The sequence below is a fragment of the Pseudophryne corroboree genome, chromosome 6 (genome assembly GCF_028390025.1).
Source record: "Pseudophryne corroboree isolate aPseCor3 chromosome 6, aPseCor3.hap2, whole genome shotgun sequence".
NCBI lineage: Eukaryota > Metazoa > Chordata > Amphibia > Anura > Myobatrachidae > Pseudophryne > Pseudophryne corroboree.
Window position 1 is genome coordinate 469,122,053 of NC_086449.1, and position 20,101 is coordinate 469,142,153.

General features: G+C 47.6%; 1 protein-coding gene across 1 annotated transcript in view; it reads right to left on the bottom strand.

Annotated features, from left to right (window-relative positions):
* Nucleotides 1-20,101, bottom strand: part of ING3 (inhibitor of growth family member 3) — an 85,904-nt gene that overhangs the window by 12,502 nt on the left and 53,301 nt on the right. Inside the window, exon 11 of the mRNA XM_063927208.1 lies at nucleotides 13,399-13,437. Within this exon, the coding sequence (XP_063783278.1) occupies nucleotides 13,399-13,437 (39 nt within the window). The remainder of the gene's footprint in view (nucleotides 1-13,398; nucleotides 13,438-20,101) is intronic.

The following is a 20,101-nucleotide window of genomic DNA, read 5'->3' on the forward strand; positions in this document are numbered from 1 at the left end:
CCAGTCCTGAATGCCTAATCTGCGGCCCTCTAGAAGATGAGCACTCTGCAACCACCACAGGAGGGACACCCTTGTCCTTGGTGACAGGGTTATCCGCTGATGCATCTGAAGATGCGACCCGGACCATTTGTCCAGCAGGTCCCACTGGTGCGTGGAATCTGTCGAATGGGATTGCTTCGTAGGAAGCCACCATTTTACCCAGAACCCTTGTGCATTGATGCACTGAGACTTGGCTCGGTTTTAGGAGGTTCCTGACTAGCTCGGATAACTCCCTGGCTTTCTCCTCCGGGAGAAACACCTTTTTCTGGACTGTGTCCAGGATCATCCCTAGGAACAGAAGACACGTCGTCGGAACCAGGTGCGATTTTGGAATATTGAGAATCCAATCGTGCTGCCGCAACACTACCTGAGATAGTGCTACACCGACCTCCAACTGTTCCCTGGATCTTACCCTTATCAGGGAATTGTCCAAGTAAGGGATAACTAAAATTCACTTCCTTCGAAGGAATATCATCATTTCGGCCATTACCTTGGTAAAGACCCGGGGTGCCGTGGACCATCCATACGGCAGCGTCTGAACTGATAGTGACAGTTCTGTACCATAAACCTGAGGTACCCTTGGTGAGAAGGGTAAATTTTGACATGAAGGTAAGCATCCTTGATGTCCCGAGACATCATGTAGTCCCCTTCTTCCAGGTTCGCAATCACTGCTCTGAGTGACTCAATCTTGAATTTGAACCTCTGTATGTAAGTGTTCAAAGATTTTAGATTTAGAATCGGTCTCACCGAGCCGTCCGGCTTCGGTACCACAACAGTGTGGAATAATACCCCGTTCCCTGTTGCAGGAGGGGTATCTTGATTATCACCTGCTGGGAATACAGCTTGTGAATGGCTTCCAAAACTGTCTCCCTGTCAGAAGGAGACATCGGTAAAGCCGACTTTAGGAAACGGCGAGGGGGAGACGTCTCGAATTCTAATTTGTACCCCTGAGATATCACCTGAAGGATCCAGGGGTCTACTTGCGAGTGAGCCCACTGCGCGCTGAAATTCATTGAGACGGGCCCCCCCACCGTGCCTGATTCTGCTTGTAAAGCCCCAGCGTATACTGAGGGCTTGGCAGAGGCGGGAGAGGGTTTCTGTTCCTGGGAACTGGCTGATTTCTGCAGCCTTTTTCCTCTCCCTCTGTCACGGGGCAGAAATGAGGAACCTTGTCCACGAAAAGACTGCGCCTGATAATACGGCGTCTTCTCATGTTGAGAGGCGACCTGGGGTACAAACGTGGAATTCCCAGCTGTTGCCGTGGCCACCAGGTCTGAAAGACCGACCCCAAATAACTCCTCCCCTTAATAAAGCAATACTTCCAAATGCCGTTTGGAATACGCATCACCTGACCACTGACGTGTCCATAACCCTCTACTCGTAGAAATGGACAACGCGCTTAGACTTGATGCCAGTCGGCAAATATTCCGCTGTGCATCACGCATATATAGAAATGCATCTTTTAAATGCTCTATAGGCAAAAATATACTATCCCTATCTATGGTATCAATATTTTCAGTCAGGGAATCCGACCACGCCAACCCAGCACTGCACATCCAGGCTGAGGCGATTGCTGGTCGCAGTATAACACCAGTATGTGTGTAAATACCTTTTAGGATATCCTCCTGCTTTCTATCAGCAGGATCCTTAAGGGCGGCCATCTCAGGCGAAGGTAGAGCCCTTACAAGCGTGTGAGCGCTTTATCCACCCTAAGGGGTGTTTCCCAACGCACCCTAACCTCTGGCGGGAAAGGATATAATGCCAATAACATTTTAGAAATTATCAGTTGTTATCGGGGGAAACCCACGCTTCATCACACACCTCATTTAATTTCTCAGATTCAGGAAAACTACAGGTAGTTTTTCCTCACCGAACACAATACCCCTTTTTTGGTGGTACTCGTATTATCAGAAATGTGTAAAACATTTTTCATTGCCTCAATCATGTAACGTGTGGCCCTACTGGAAGTCACATTCGTCTCTTCACCGTCGACACTGGAGTCAGTATCCGTGTCGGCGTCTATATCTGCCATCTGAGGTGACGGGCGCTTTAGAGCCCCTGACGGCCTATGAGACGTCTGGACAGGCACAAGCTGAGTAGCCGGCTGTCTCATGTCAACCACTGTCTTTTATACAGAGCTGACACTGTCACGTAATTCCTTCCAACAGTTCATCCACTCAGGTGTCGACCCCCTAGGGGGTGACATCACTATTACAGGCAATCTGCTCCGTCTCCACATCATTTTTCTCCTCATACATGTCGACACAAAAGTACCGACATACAGCACACACACAGGGAATGCTCTGATAGAGGACAGGACCCCACTAGCCCTTTGGGGAGACAGAGGGAGAGTTTGCCAGCACACACCAGAGCGATATATATATATATATACAGGGATAACCTTATATAAGTGTTTTTCCCCTTATAGCTGCTGTATAGTTAATACTGCGCCTAATTAGTGCCCCCCTCTCTTTTTTTTAACCCTTTCTGTAGTGTAGTGACTGCAGGGGAGAGACAGGGAGCTTCCCTCCAACGGAGCTGTGAGGGAAAATGGCGCCAGTGTGCTGAGGAGATAGGCTCCGCCCCTTTTTCGCGGACTTTTCTCCTGCTTTTTTATGGATTCTGGCAGGGGTTAAATGCATCCATATAGCCCAGGAGCTATATGTGATGCATTTTTTTTGCCATCCAAGGTGTTTTTATTGCGTCTCAGGGCGCCCCCCCCCAGCGCCCTGCACCCTCAGTGACCGAAGTGTGAAGTGTGCTGAGAGCAATGGCGCACAGCTGCAGTGCTGTGCGCTACCTTGTTGAAGACAGGACGTCTTCTGCCGCCGATTTTCCGGACCTCTTCTGCCTTCTGGCTCTGTAAGGGGGCCGGCGGCGCGGCTCTGGGACCCATCCAAGCTGGGCCTGTGATCGTCCCTCTGGAGCTAATGTCCAGTAGCCTAAGAAGCCCAATCCACTCTGCACGCAGGTGAGTTCGCTTCTTCTCCCCTTAGTCCCTCGATGCAGTGAGCCTGTTGCCAGCAGGTCTCACTGAAAATAAAAAACCTAATCTAAAACTTTCACTAAGAAGCTCAGGAGAGCCCCTAGTGTGCACCCTTCTCGTTCGGGCACAGAGATCTAACTGAGGCTTGGAGGAGGGTCATAGGGGGAGGAGCCAGTGCACACCAGATAGTCCTAAAGCTTTCTTTAGATGTGCCCAGTCTCCTGCGGAGCCGCTATTCCCCATGGTCCTTACGGAGTCCCCAGCATCCACTTAGGACGTTAGAGAAATTACGATTAATCAGCTCCTCCTCTCCAGCCAAATGAATCCCTAAGTACTTCAAGGAATGGGTCTGCCAGGCATATCTGTATAGGTCTTTCATTCTAGAGATCGCGTTTAAAGAAATGTGGAACGGAAGGGCTTCCGTTTTAGAGGTGTTGAGTCTATAATATGAAACGTCTGAGTATTGTTGAAGGACCGAGTGTAGGGTCAGGAGGGAGTCTTCGGGATCTGTTAAGCATAGTAAGACATCGTCTGCAAATAGGCTAACTTTATGTGCTACACCTCCTATAATTAATCCCTTAATCGAATCATGAGATCTGATCCTAACAGCCAGGGGTTCAACTGCCATAATAAAAATAAGAGGGGATAGAGGGCACCCCTGTCGGGTGCCGTTAGTAATATCAAAACTCGGAGAGGTGCATCCGTTCACATAAACCCTTGCCGAGGGCAAGGAGTATAATGCTAGGATAGAGTCCATGATCCGTCCGGCGAAGCCAAACTTCTCCAGCGTCAGCTGCATGAAATCCCAATTTAGTCTATCGAACGCCTTCTCGGCGTCCAATGAGAGAACTAGAAGAGGTTCCCGTTTTGCTGAGCAGTGCTCAATGATGTCTATTACCTTCCGTGTATTGTCCGGGGCTTGGCGGTTTGGCACAAAGCCAACCTGGTCAGGGTGAATTAGGGAAGGGAGAAGAGGACTAATACGATTAGCGACCATTTTGGCATATATCTTAAGATCTGAGTTCAGCAGAGCAATTGGTCTGAAGTTTTGTACAGAGGTATGGGACTTCCCTGGTTTAGGGATGGCTACAATTTGAGCTTCCACATTTCTTTGGGGAAACTACCCCTCTCTGAGGCCTCATTGAACACTGAAAGCAAAACCGGGGCCAGACTGTCTCTGAAGGATTTATAAAAAGCTGAGGGATAGCCATCCGGGCCCGGTGTCTTATCTTTAGGTAAAGAATCTATAGCTACTTCTATCTCGGTTAAGGTCCAGGGGGAACTAATATCTCTACACATTTCTGGAGACAACGAGGGGAGCTCGAGACCATCAAGGAAGTCCCGGATGGCACCCCTAGTGGGCTGAAAGGTAGAACTGTCGTCTTTTAAATTGTAAAGTTTAGAGTAGTAAGTCGCAAACACTGTCGCAATTTCGTCCGGATCATGGACTCTAGCACCCTTATCCGAGTAAATAGTATGTATCTTACCCCTAGCCTTTCTACCTCGTAGTTTGCTTGCCAGTAGTCTACTGGCTCGGTTTCCATGTACATAGAACTTTTGATTTAACCTGTGTATGTTACGGTGGACCTCCGCCAAATAGAAGGAGTTTACCACATCTCTAGCAGTCTGCAGCTGTTTCAAGAGAGGCCGGTTATGCGGGTCTCTTTTATGGGAGACTTCCAAAGAGGAAACTTTGCGTTCAGCAGAGGCAAGGTTTTTTCGGTATTCCCGTTTGAGTCTCGCCGCTATTTGTATTGCAGTTCCCCGAAGCACTGCCTTAAGGGCGCACCAAAAGTTAAAGACTGATGTGTCCCGAGGGCAGTTCTCGGAGAGATAATGGGTTATAGTAGATTGGATAGCCTGCTTAGTTTCTGGGTTGAGAAGACTTTGTTTACCCAAGCGCCAGGGACCAGCAGAGACGAGTCTATTGGCTATGTGCCACTTAATAAACAATGGGGAGTGATCGGACCATGACATGGGGAGGATAGATATGGCGCTAATGGACTGGGAGGTCCATTTGTCTGCTAAAGCAAAATCAATTCTGGAGTAGGTGGAGTGTACATGTGAATAGTATGTGTAATCCCGGACGGTCGGGTGTTTAACGCGCCAGACGTCCAGCAAGTCATGTTCCGCCAATAGTTGGCGGAATCCCTGCGCATTCCTACGAAGCTGACCGGGACACGGAGTCTGTCTGCGGGAGTTGTCAATTTCAGGATCAGCAGTGAGGTTAAAGTCGCCTAGCAGGAGCAACGTGCCTTTGGACAGTTGTCGCACCTTGGCGCAGAGTTTTCTACAAAACATCAGCTGTTTAGTATTAGGGGCGTAACAGGACACTAAAGTTACCTCCTTATTTTCAAGTTGACCTGACACAATTAGATATCTCCCTTCGGGGTCACTATATTGCGAGGTGAAAGAACGGACAGTGCTGAGAAATCAGAATTGCAACCCCGGCCTTCTTTGCCGGGCCATTCGCGAAGTAACAGTGTGGGAATCGCGTATTAGAGAACTGCGGGGGTGCGGACTTAATAAAATGTGTCTCTTGGAGGGCAACTATGTGCGCTTTAAGTTTGTGAAAGTAATTGAGGGCCAACTTCCTTTTATGGGGGGAGTTAAGCCCCTTCACATTCATAGATACTATGTTAACCATTGTAGTATTACAACAGATAAAATAAAGACGTATGCAACCAGACCAATCATTACAACTTTGACAGTATGACTCGAGAACCCGGGGGGACTATCTAACAGGGAGGGGCGACAGAAGAGAAAAAAAGAGTAGACAAAGCAGAAGGAAAGAAAAATTTGCCCCTCTCGGGGGCACATTTGGACGCCTAACCATGGCGTCTCTAAACTAGACTGGGGGGTTAGTGGCCTAACTGCCCTCACCTTTAAAGAAACAAACATTTTAAGACGTAGCTCTACCATATTCCATATCCGTACCCTCGGGCCTCCCACGCCCCCACCCAAGGTACCCTCCGCATGAGGATCAGGTGAAACAGAGAGATGGGACTGAGGGCACCCAGAGGACACCCATGAGGACCTCAAAACTTCCTAAACATTATTGGAGCCCGGTGCTGAAACAAAATGAGATCCCACAATAAGTACATCCAACATTGTAGAGCTACTAGTAAGACATGACTAAGGTAAACATGAACAAGAACAATGCAAACAGGAGATAGAAAGTATACTCAAACAATCGCCACCGACTAGGCCCAGTCCCGCTGGAGGCCACCGTCAGAAGATGCTTGTGGGAGAAGGCTTGCAATGTTCCATTTCGCGAGGATCTTTTTACCATCCTCGACATTCGTAATTGCCACAGTGGAGCCCTCTCGGGAAATCAGCAATTTTGTAGGGAAGCCCCATCGATACATAATGTTCTCTTTACGTAGAATGGAAGTAATGTGGTGTAGAGAGCGTCTTTTAGCCAAAGTGTCACGGGACAGGTCTCCAAACAGCTGTAACTCTCCTAGGACTTCTGAAGAATCTTCCGAGGGCCTGGCAGCCTTTAAGAGGGCCTCCTTCACGTGGTAATAGTGCATCCTCATGAGCACGTCTCGGGAATCTACGTCCGGAGCGTTCCTTGCCTTGGGGAGTCTATGAATACGGTCGATAAGGAAGTCTGCCTGCTTGTATGGTGGGAGAAGCTTGCCGAAAAGTGACACTGCAAAATCATTCAAAGCACTGTTGGAGACATTCTCCGGAACACCGCGTAGTTTCAAATTGTTCCGTCTCGATCTGTCTTCTGCTTCAGAGATTTTATCTTTAAGGGCAGACACTTCGGCCTGTAACAGCTCGTGGGAGGAAATGAGGTCGTTATGGGAGGTCACTACTTCTCCCATTTTTGTTTCCAGGGTGTCAGTGCGGCCCCCAATATCATCTATCGACTTCTGGCATTCTCTCATAGTGGCCCTGAATTCTGCAGCCATTTCGTCTTTAAACTGCGCCAGTACACTTTTCAATACATCCACCGTAAGAGAGACAGTGTCCCCGAGGGAGCCGGCCGGGCTGCCGGTTGGAGCTGGAGGGGGTGGCTGTGAAGGTGGTGAAGATATGAGGCTGGTGTCCTTGGGGGCCTTGCTTTTTTCCTCCTTGGATTTAGAAGCCATGGGAGACGGTCTGAAAAACGCTACCTGGGAGACCGCCTTGTCCCCTTTATTGCGTTTAGGAGGCATGGCGGGTACTATGCGGAATAAAACGGCACGTGCTAGAGAGATATCCAAGAAATCAAACAGAGAGGGCTCCACGTGGAAGGCAAAGTGTCATGTCATAGCATAGAAGGAGTAGGTGAGGCAGACATGCGGTGAGTAATTCACATCAGGGGGGAGCAGCAGGCAAGAGTTGTTGTGTCAATTTCCCAAGGGTTAAACACAGAGACCCCCTGTAGAAGCTGCTGCAGGTGAGATGGATGTTTTAGCAGGTCCAGGCAGCAGAAGGGAGAGTGTGACTTGCAGCGTGTGCATCCACAGTGACATCTAGAGAGCCTCAGGAGCACTGCACCAGGGTGTACCAAGATGGCCGCCGCCGGGAGCACAGGCAGGCAGGGGATTTCACTCACTAACTACAGCCACAGCAGACAGGGAGGGCGCTTCCCCGCTTCCAAAGGTACCTGAGGGTCTTATGTAGGCAGGAGACTCTGTGTGGGTGAGTTCAGGCAGGAGGGGGAGCAGCTGCAGGTCCCGTTTTGGCTGCAATCCAGTCCTGGAGCTCGTTTCTGGGTAGGCTCTAAACTCGAGGCCCCGGCTTCACAGCAAAAAGTAGGCCTCAGGCAGTGAACAGCTGTAAAAAGCACCCGGCGGCAGCCCCGAGCACAGGGCAACGTCCCCAGCAGTGGGTAAGGCTGGGCTGGTAGACAGAGACACAGGGGCAGGCAGCAATTGGTGATATTAACCCTGTAGTGGACAGAGCTGTGTCAGCACATCCACTCAGAGCAGCATCCAGGCCACGCCCCAGATTTAAAATCTTATTTTCTCTTACGTCCTAGAGGATGCTGGGGACTCCGTAAGGACCATGGGGATTATACCAAAGCTCCAGACCGGGCGGGAGAGTGCGGATGACTCTGCAGCACCGATTGAGCAAACATAAGGTCCTCCTCAGCCAAGGTATCAAACTTGTAGAATTTAGCAAAAGTGTTTGAACCCGACCAAGTCGCCGCTCGGCAAAGCTGTAATGCCGAGACGCCTCGGGCAGCTGCCCAAGAAGAGCCCACCTTCCTAGTGGAATGGGCCTTTACCGAATTTGGTAACGGCAATCTAGCCGTTAGATGAGCCTGCTGAATCGTGTTACAGATCCAATAGTCTGTTTAGAAGCAGGAGCGCCAAGCTTGTTGGCTGCATACAGGACAAACAGTGCCTCTGTTTTCCTAACCCGAGCCGTCCTGGCTACATAAATCTTGTGTTCCCTTCACCAGAAGGACTTTCTCTTCTTCATAAGGACCTTTGCGGTCAGAAGTTTTTACAGATCTTTTAAATAGCAGAGCGTTATTACGGTACAAAAAAGAACAGTGATATACAAAGAGTGTACCTTGGGACAAGAGCACTTTAATAATTATAGACAGAGTAAAACGCTGACGCGTATCGGTCTTTCTTATACTGTCTTGTATTGTCTGTGTATATTTGTTTTGTATACCGGTATTAGGATTGTTTTATTTTATATATTTTTATAATTATATAATTCTTATTTAAATCATTCAAATAAACACATTTATTTACAAAGAATATATGCCTAGACTTTGTTTATAGTGAGTGCGGGAGATCCTTTTCTATTTTCACAGGACAAACAGTGCCTCTGTTTTCCTAACCTGAGCCGTCCTGGCTACATAAATCTTTAAGGCCCTGACTACATCAAGGGACTTGGAATCCTCCAAGTCAGCCGTAGCCATTTTTCCCAGTACTCGAGTGTATTGATGGACTGACACTTTTTTCGGTTTTAACAGGTCTCTGACCATGTTCTGGAGTTCCTGGGCTTTTTCCATCGGGAGAAAAACCCTCTTTTGTGCCGTGTCCAGAATCATGCCTAAGAAAGATAGCCGAGTCGTTGGAATCAACTCTGACTTCGGTAGATTTAGAATCCAGCCATGCTGCTGCAGCACTCTCAGGGAGAGTGACACGCTTTTCTGCAATTGATCTCTCGATCTCGCTTTTATCAGGAGATCGTCCAAGTACGGGATAATTGTGACTCCCTGCTTGCGCAGGAGCACCATCATTTCCGCCATTACCTTGGTAAAAATTCTCGGGGCCGTGGAAAGCCCAAACGGCAACGTCTGAAACTGGTAATGACAGTCCTGTACAGCGAATCTCAGGTACGCCTGATGAGGGGGATATATGGGGACATGAAGGTATGCATCCTTTATGTCTAGTGACACCATAAAATCCCCCCCCTCCAGGCTGGAGATAACTGCCCGGAGCGATTCCATCTTGAATTTGAACTTTTTCAAGTACAGGTTTAGGGATTTTAGATTTAGAATGGGTCTGACGAGCCATCCGGTTTCGGGACCACAAACAGGGTTGAATAGTACCCCTTCCCCTGTTGAACTAGGGGCACCTTGACAATCACTTGTTGCTGACACAGTTTTTGAATTGCAGCTCAAACTATCTCCCTTTCTGGGGGAGAAGCTGGTAAAGCCGATTTGAAAAATCGTCGAGGAGGCACGTCTTCGAATTCCAGCTTGTAGCCTTGGGATACAATCTCCATCACCCAAGGATCCACGTCTGACTGAACCCAGACCTGGCTGAAGAGCCGAAGACGTGCCCCCACCGGCGTGGACTCCCTCAGTGGAGCCCCAGCGTCATGCGGTGGATTTAGTAGAAGCCGGGGAGGACTTCTGCTCCTGGGAACTAGCCGTAGCAGGCATTCTTTTCCCTCTACCCTTACCTCTGGCGAGAAAGGAAGAGCCCCGACCTCTTCTGGACTTATGCGACCGAAAGGACTGCATCTGATATTGCTGTGTTTTCTTTTGCTGTGGGGGAACATAAGGTAAAAAGGTAGATTTACCCGCGGTAGCTGTGGAAACCAGGTCCGCGAGACCTTCCCCAAATAAAACCTCACCCTTGTAAGGCAAAACTTCCATATGTCTCTGAGTCGGCATCACCCGTCCATTGACGGGTCCACAAGGCTCGCCTAGCAGAAATCGCCATGGCGTTGGCTCTTGAACCTAACAGCCCAACGTCTCTGGAAGCGTCTCTCATATATAAGACTGCATCTTTAATATGACCTAAGGTCAATAAAATGCTATCCCTATCTAGGGTATCAATGTCAGATGACAAGGTATCTGCCCAAGCTGCTACAGCGCTAAAAACCCAAGCCGACGCTATTGCCGGTCTGAGCAAGGCACCCGTATGTGCATAAATAGATTTTAGGGTAGTTTCCTGTCTGCGATCAGCAGGATCCTTGAGGGCTGCCGTATCTGGAGATGGTAGCGCCACCTTTTTGGACAAGCGCGTTAAAGCCTTGTCCACCTTGGGCGAGAATTCCCACCGTAACCTGTCCTGTGCAGGGAAAGGATACGCCATAAGAATTCTCTTGGGAATCTGCAGTTTCTTGTCTGGAGTTTCCCAAACCTTTTCAAATAACTCGTTCAGCTCATGAGATGAGTAAGAATCCGTGTCGTTATCAGTGTCTGTTACTTGGGACAGGGGACGTTTCTGAGACCCCGGAGGGCCCTGTGATACAGCCAAAGCCATGGCTCGACTCCCTGACTTTTCTCTGGACTCTGCTTTGTCCATTCTCTTATGTAATGAAGACACATTTGCATTTAAAACATTCCACATATCCAGCCAATCAGGTGTCGGCGTTGCCGACGGAGACACCACGATCATCTGCTCCACCTCCTCCTTAGATGAGCCTTCCGCTTCAGACATGCCGACACACATGTACCGACACCCCCACACACTCAGGGATAGATAGAGAGAGAGAGAGAGAGAGAGAGAGAGAGAGAGAGAGATAGATATATATATAGACAGTCCCCCAATAAGGCCCCTTGGAGAGACAGAGAGAGAGTATGCCAGCACACTCCCAGCGCCACCGGATACTGGAATAAAATCCCAGCCAGTACAGCGCTTTTATAAATATGCTCACTGCGCCAAATAAATGTGCCCCCCTCTTTTTTGCCCTCTGTATGTGATCTGGAGGGGAGAGTTCGGGGAGCCAGCTTCTCTGCAGCGTGCTGTGGAGAAAATGGCGCTGGTTAGTGCTGAGGGATCAAGCTCCGCCCCCTCACCGGCGGCCTTCGATCCCGCTCAAATCTTTATACTGGCGGGGGTTTTTGTCATATACTGCCTCCGCAGTATATATCTCTGCCAGTGTCCCTAAAAGGTTAATAATTGCTGTCCAGAGCGCCCCCCCTGCGCCCTGCACCCATACAGTGCCGCCAGTGTGTGTGTGTGTTGGGAGCAATGGCGCGTAGCGTTACCTCATAGAAGATCCAAAGTCTTCTGCCGCCTTTGAAGTCTTCTTTCTTCTCATACTCACCCGGCTTCTATCTTCCGGCTCTGTGAGGAGGACGGCTGCGCGGCTCCGGGACGAACGGCGAGGGTGAGACCTTCGTTCTGACCCTCTGGAGCTAATGGTGTCCAGTAGCCTAAGAAGTAGAGCCTATCATTTAAGTAGATCTGCTTCTCTCTCCTCAGTCCCACGATGCAGGGAGCCTGTTGCCAGCAGTGCTCCCTAAAAATAAAAAACCTAACAAAAGTCTTTTACAGAGAAACTCAGTAGAGCTCCCCTGTAGTGCACCCAGTCTCCTCTAGGCACAGGATCTAACTGAGGTCTGGAGGAGGGGCATAGTGGGAGGAGCCAGTGCACACCCATCTAAAGTCTTTAGAGTGCCCATGTCTCCTGCGGAGCCCGTCTATACCCCATGGTCCTTACGGAGTCCCCAGCATCCTCTAGGACGTAAGAGAAAATAGCATGCAGAAATGAGAAGGTATTCATCTACCAACTGGAGTGGACATACAGTATGTGACAAAGAAAGTTCTCAACTCTAAAACAAAATTGGGGGTCCATATGAAACCTTGAGACTTTGAAGTTCTCCAATATTGGGACCTTAAACTCTGCAGTTTCATGGTTCACCAGAACGTGGTTAAAGTTTAAGTTTTCCATTTTATTATGTATTGCCGACTGAACACCACTGACTGAAATGCCTTCAATGTCCAAACAGAACATAAAAATAAGAAGATGAAATAACAACACACTGGGGGGAATTCAAATGTTTGAAAAGTCGGTTGGGTGTCTGTTTTTTACTGTCTATTAGATAGGAAAAAACAGACACCCAACTGACTTTTCAAACATTTAAAATTCCCCCCTATATATGCATTACACTATGCTGAGACTAAAACATAAAAATAGGTGTTGCATAGAGAACTTCTTGTCCCAAGCATTCAACACGTCATCTAAGTACTAAATTACATATATTCCATTACTGAAAATTATAATTTCCAAGAATAGCATTACAAAAAAACACTCAATATGCCAGTCAAACACTTAGGTAGGGTCTTGCATTGCATGCAGTCACACACATAATAAGGATATTTTTGGCAATTTCACAAAACTGAAGTGTGGAAATATGAATCAATATCCAAGGACACTAGGCATTGATGTCAAACCACAATTTAGATAAAAGCGAAAAACCACCAGAGGAAATCACCTGCCTTTTCAAACAACCAGGGTTTAGAAAACACACCTTTTTAAATGGTCAAAAGATATTAAATAAACTGCATCTTTCATAAAAAAAGATCAACTTTTGGATCTTTCTACAGCTAGGGGGGGAAGGAAAATGAAGAAGGAATGGTAGAGTTTAAATGTGGCATCCCCTAAAGGACCTGCTATTCGTTGAAGAACATCAAAACAGAATTACGAGAGTAGGTTTTAACCGCAAAATAGCCAAAATCTATCCTGTGAGTTTTCATTAATCTAGAGCCCCATATATCGCAAAAATAAACAAGGACCAATAGGATTACATCAGATGAAGCAACGTCTGGGTTTTTTACAGTACATTAATCATAAATTATTTCTCTAACCAGGCAGCTTCAAACACATGGCACAATGCACTTAAACTTCTAAAAATGCTTTTCAAAGACACTGACCAATATTATTATTATTTTTTTTAATACGATGTGCTAGCAGTGATTCTCCCAGTAGTTTTGTTGCTCCCTTTAACAAGCGGTAAAGTCAAGCATTGCTTTGAAGTGTTTTCCCTTTGTAAATAACAGAAGATCATTTATGTGTACGTATAGAATGTGTTCTATTGAAATCACATTTCATTGAATCAAATTCAAAAGACTTCATATTAGCTATGTAACATAGTAAATATGTATCAGATTATTATTTTTTTATTATTGTAAATTATGTATATATTTAATGGCTGATAGTTTAAAGATACTTACATCTTGGTTGTCGCAGCCTACCATTTCACCATAGGATACCTAGAACAGAAAAGTCACAGCTTACATCTGAACTGAAATTAATGTATATGAAGGTTTTGAAACTCCTGACATACACATGACAAACTAGATAAATAAAACTATGTATTGGTTTAAATATGTTTAGAGGTAACATATATAACAATACTTATTGCAATTGTATGCATGTAGTTTTTATTTTTGAATAACTATTTTTAGGAGACAATTAAGGCAAGTCATATTTAGAAGAGATCCAGTATTTTACAGTATCTTAAAAGCAACAGTAAAAATAATATGGTAGTTCTAGGACAGCAAATATAAGTATGAGGGAGGGGAAGGAGGAGGATGGGAATATGCTGGGGGAGGGGATACAGATGAGAAGGAAACTGCAGTCAGGAATTTCCCCAAGAAAAAAAAGAAGTTGGGGCATGGGAAAAGCCCTTGCAGCTGGGGCATGGGAAAAGCCCTTGCAGCTGGGGCATGGGAAAATAAGATTTTACTCACCGGTAAATCTATTTCTCGTAGTCCGTAGTGGATGCTGGGAACTCCGAAAGGACCATGGGGAATAGCGGCTCCGCAGGAGACTGGGCACAACTAAAGAAAGCTTTTAGGTCACCTGGTGTGCACTGGCTCCTCCCACTATGACCCTCCTCCAAGCCTCAGTTAGGACACTGTGCCCGGACGAGCTGACATAATAAGGAAGGATTTTGAATCCCGGGTAAGACTCCTACCAGCCACACCAATCACACCGTATAACTCGTGATACTATACCCAGTTTAACAGTATGAAAACAACTGAGCCTCTCAACAGATGGCTCAACAATAACCCTTTAGTTAACAATAACTATGTACAAGTATTGCAGACAATCCGCACTTGGGATGGGCGCCCAGCATCCACTACGGACTACGAGAAATAGATTTACCGGTGAGTAAAATCTTATTTTCTCTGACGTCCTAGTGGATGCTGGGAACTCCGAAAGGACCATAGGGATTATACCAAAGCTCCCAAACGGGCGGGAGAGTGCGGATGACTCTGCAGCACCGAATGAGAGAACTCAAGGTCCTCCTCAGCCAGGGTATCAAATTTGTAGAATTTTGCAAACGTGTTTGCCCTTGACCAAGTAGCAGCTCGGCAAAGTTGTAAAGCAGAGACCCCTCGGGCAGCCGCCCAAGATGAGCCCACCTTCCTTGTGGAATGGGCTTTTACCGATTTAGGATGCGGCAGTCCAGCCGCAGAATGCGCCAGCTGAATTGTGCTACAAATCCAGCGAGCAATAGTCTGCTTAGAAGCAGGAGCACCCAGTTTGTTGGGTGCATACAGGATAAATAGCGAGTCAGTTTTCCTGACTCTAGCCGTCCTGGAAACATAAATTTTCAAGGCCCTGACTACGTCCAGTAACTTGGAATCCTCCAAGTCCCTAGTAGCCGCAGGCACCACAATAGGTTGGTTCAAGTGAAAAGCTGATACCACCTTAGGGAGAAACTGAGGACGAGTCCTCAATTCCGCCCTATCCATATGGAAAATCAGATAAGGGCTTTTACATGACAAAGCTGCCAATTCGGACACACGCCTGGCTGAAGCCAAGGCCAATAACATGACCACTTTCCACGTGAGATATTTTAGATCCACGGTTTTAAGTGGCTCAAACCAATGTGATTTTAAGAAACTCAACACCACGTTGAGATCCCAAGGTGCCACTGGAGGCACAAACGGGGGCTGAATATGCAGCACTCCTTTCACAAACGTCTGAACTTCAGGTAGTGAAGCTTGTTCTTTCTGGAAGAAAATCGACAGAGCCGAGATCTGTACCTTAATGGAGCCTAATTTCAGGCCCATAGTCACTCCTGTTTGTAGGAAATGCAGAAATCGACCTAGTTGAAATTCCTCTGTTGGGGCCTTATTGGCCTCACACCAAGCAACATATTTCCGCCATATGCGGTGATAATGCTTTGCAGTTACATCTTTCCTGGCTTTAATCAGCGTAGGAATGACTTCCTCCGGAATGCCCTTTTCCTTCAGGATCCGGCGTTCAACCGCCATGCCGTCAAACGCAGCCGCGGTAAGTCTTGGAACAGACAGGGCCCCTGCTGCAGCAGGTCCTGTCTGAGCGGCAGAGGCCATGGGTCCTCTGAGATCATCTCTTGAAGTTCCGGGTACCATGCTCGTCTTGGCCAATCCGGAACCACGAGTATTGTTCTTACTCCTCGTCTTCTTATTATTCTCAGTACCCTTGGTATGAGAGGCAGAAGGAGGGAACACAAACTGACTGGTACACCCACGGTGTCACTAGAGCGTCCACAGCTATCGCCTGAGGGTCCCTTGACCTGGCGCAATAATAAGATTTTACTTACCGATAAATCTATTTCTCGGAGTCCGTAGTGGATGCTGGGGTTCCTGAAAGGACCATGGGGAATAGCGGCTCCGCAGGAGACAGGGCACAAAAAGTAAAGCTTTTTCAGATCAGGTGGTGTGCACTGGCTCCTCCCCCTATGACCCTCCTCCAGACTCCAGTTAGGTACTGTGCCCGGACGAGCGTACACAATAAGGGAGGATTTTGAATCCCGGGTAAGACTCGTACCAGCCACACCAATCACACCGTACAACCTGTGATCTAAACCCAGTTAACAGTATGATAACAGCGGAGCCTCTGAAAGATGGCTTCCTTCAACAATAACCCGAATTAGTTAACAATAACTATGTACAATTTATGCAGACAATCCGCACTTGGGATGGGCGCCCAGCATCCACTACGGACTCCGAGAAATAGATTTATCGGTAAGTAAAATCTTATTTTCTCTATCGTCCTAGTGGATGCTGGGGTTCCTGAAAGGACCATGGGGATTATACCAAAGCTCCCAAACGGGCGGGAGAGTGCGGATGACTCTGCAGCACCGAATGAGAGAACTCCAGGTCCTCCTTAGCCAGAGTATCAAATTTGTAAAATTTTACAAACGTGTTCTCCCCTGACCACGTAGCTGCTCGGCAAAGTTGTAATGCCGAGACCCCTCGGGCAGCCGCCCAAGATGAGCCCACCTTCCTTGTGGAATGGGCCTTTACAGATTTAGGCTGTGGCAGGCCTGCCACAGAATGTGCAAGTTGGATTGTGCTACAGATCCAACGAGCAATCGTCTGCTTAGACGCAGGAGCACCCATCTTGTTGGGTGCATACAATATAAACAACGAGTCAGATTTTCTGACTCCAGCTGTCCTTGCAATATATATTTTTAATGCTCTGACAACGTCCAGTAACTTGGAGTCCTCCAAGTCACTTGTAGCCGCAGGCACTACAATAGGCTGGTTCAGATGAAATGCTGACACCACCTTAGGGAGAAAATGCGGACGAGTCCGCAGTTCTGCCCTGTCCGAATGGAAAATCAGATATGGGCTTTTGTAAGATAAAGCTGCCAATTCTGATACTCTCCTGGCAGAAGCCAGGGCTAGAAGCATGGTCACTTTCCAAGTGAGATATTTCAAATCCACCTTATTTAGTGGTTCAAACCAATGAGATTTTAGAAAGTCCAAAACCACATTGAGATCCCACGGTGCCACTGGAGGCACCACAGGAGGCTGTATATGCAGCACTCCCTTAACAAAGGTCTGGACTTCAGGGACTGAAGCCAATTCTTTTTGAAAGAAAATCGACAGGGCCGAAATTTGAACCTTAATAGATCCCAATTTGAGACCCATAGACAATCCTGATTGCAGGAAATGTAGGAATCGACCCAGTTGAAATTCCTCCGTCGGAGCACTCCGATCTTCGCACCACGCAACATATTTTCGCCAAATTCGGTGATAATGTTGCACGGTTACTTCCTTCCTTGCTTTAATCAAAGTAGGAATGACTTCTTCCGGCATGCCTTTTTCCTTTAGAATCCGGCGTTCAACCGCCATGCCGTCAAACGCAGCCGCGGTAAGTCTTGAAACAGACAGGGACCCTGCTGAAGCAAGTCCCTCCTTAGAGGTAGAGGCCACGGATCTTCCGTGATCATCTCTTGAAGTTCCGGGTACCAAGTCCTTCTTGGCCAATCCGGAACCACTAGTATCGTTCTTACGCCTCTTTGCCGTATAATTCTCAATACTTTTGGTATGAGAGGCAGAGGAGGAAACACATACACCGACTGGTACACCCAAGGCGTTACCAGCGCGTCCACAGCTATTGCCTGCGGATCTCTTGACCTGGCGCAATACCTGTCCAGTTTTTTGTTGAGGCGAGACGCCATCATGTCCACCATTGGTCTTTCCCAACGGGTTACCAGCATGTGGAAGACTTCTGGATGAAGTCCCCACTCTCCCGGGTGAAGATCGTGTCTGCTGAGGAAGTCTGCTTCCCAGTTGTCCACTCCCGGGATGAACACTGCTGACAGTGCTATCACATGATTCTCTGCCCAGCGAAGAATCCTTGCAGCTTCTGCCATTGCACTCCTGCTTCTTGTGCCGCCCTGTCTGTTCACATGGGCGACTGCCGTGATGTTGTCCGACTGGATCAACACCGGTTTTCCCTGAAGCAGAGGTTCTGCCTGGCTTAGAGCATTGTATATTGCTCTTAGTTCCAGAATGTTTATGTGAAGAGACGTTTCCAGGCTCGTCCATACTCCCTGGAAGTTTCTTCCTTGTGTGACTGCTCCCCAGCCTCTCAGGCTGGCGTCCGTGGTCACCAGGATCCAATCCTGTATGCCGAATCTGCGGCCCTCCAATAGATGAGGACTCTGCAACCACCACAGAAGAGACACCCTTGTCCTTGGAGACAGGGTTATCCGTAGGTGCATCTGAAGATGCGACCCTGACCATTTGTCCAACAGATCCCTTTGGAAAATTCTTGCGTGGAATCTGCCGAATGGAATTGCTTCGTAAGAAGCCACCATTTTTCCCAGGACTCTTGTGCATTGATGTACAGACACCTTTCCTGGTTTTAGGAGGTTCCTGACAAGCTCGGATAACTCCTTGGCTTTTTCCTCCGGGAGAAAAACCTTTTTCTGAACCGTGTCCAGAATCATCCCTAGGAACAGCAGACGAGTTGTCGGCATTAACTGGGATTTTGGAATATTCAGAATCCACCCGTGCTGTTTTAGCACTTCTTGAGACAGTGCTAATCCCATCTCTAGCTGTTCTCTGGACCTCGCCCTTATTAGGAGATCGTCCAAGTATGGGATAATTAATATGCCTTTTCTTCGAAGAAGAATCATCATCTCGGCCATTACCTTTGTAAAGATCCGAGGTGCCGTGGACAATCCGAACGGCAGCGTCTGAAACTGATAGTGACAGTTTTGTACAACGAACCTGAGGTACCCCTGGTGTGAGGGGTAAATTGGAACGTGGAGATACGCATCCTTGATGTCCAAGGATACCATAAAGTCCCCCTCTTCCAGGTTCGCTATCACTGCTCTGAGTGACTCCATCTTGAACTTGAACTTCTTTATGTACAGGTTCAAGGATTTCAGATTTAGAATAGGCCTTACCGAGCCATCCGGCTTCGGTACCACAAAAAGAGTGGAATAATACCCCTTCCCTTGTTGTAGAAGAGGTACCTTGACTATCACCTGCTGAGAGTACAGCTTGTGAATGGCTTCCAAAACCGTCTCCCTTTCGGAGGGGGACGTTGGTAAAGCAGACTTCAGGAAACGGCGAGGTGGATCTGTCTCTAATTCCAACCTGTACCCTTGAGATATTATCTGCAGGATCCAGGGATCTACCTGCGAGTGAGCCCACTGCGCGCTGTAATTTTTGAGACGACCGCCCACCGTCCCCGAGTCCGCTTGAGAAGCCCCAGCGTCATGCTGAGGCTTTTGTAGAAGCCGGGGAGGGCTTCTGTTCCTGGGAAGGAGCTGCGTGTTGCTGTCTCTTCCCTCGACCTCTGCCTCGTGGCAGATATGAATAGCCCTTTGCTCTCTTATTTTAAAAGGAACGAAAGGGCTGCGGTTGAAAAGTCGGTGCCTTTTTCTGTTGGGGAGTGACTTGAGGTAGAAAGGTGGATTTCCCGGCTGTAGCCGTGGCCACCAAATCTGATAGACCGACTCCAAATAACTCCTCCCCTTTATACGGCAAAACTTCCATATGCCGTTTTGAATCCGCATCGCCTGTCCACTGTCGCGTCCATAAAGCTCTTCTGGCCGAAATGGACATAGCACTTACCCGTGATGCCAGTGTGCAGATATCCCTCTGTGCATCACGCATATAAAGAAATGCATCCTTTATTTGTTCTAACGACAGTAAAATATTGTCCCTGTCCAGGGTATCAATATTTTCAATCAGGGACTCTGACCAAACTACCCCAGCACTGCCCATCCAGGCAGTCGCTACAGCTGGTCGTAGTATAACACCTGCATGTGTGTATATACTTTTTTGGATATTTTCCATCCTCCTATCTGATGGATCTTTAAGTGCGGCCGTCTCAGGAGAGGGTAACGCCACTTGTTTAGATAAGCGTGTTAGCGCCTTGTCCACCCTAGGAGGTGTTTCCCAGCGCTCCCTAACCTCTGGCGGGAAAGGGTATAATGCCAATAATTTCTTTGAAATTATCAGCTTTTTATCAGGGGCAACCCACGCTTCATTACACACGTCATTTAATTCTTCTGATTCAGGAAAAACTATAGGTAGTTTTTTCATACCCCACATAATACCCTGTTTAGTGGTACCTGTAGTATCAGCTAAATGTAACGCCTCCTTCATTGCCAAAATCATATAACGTGTG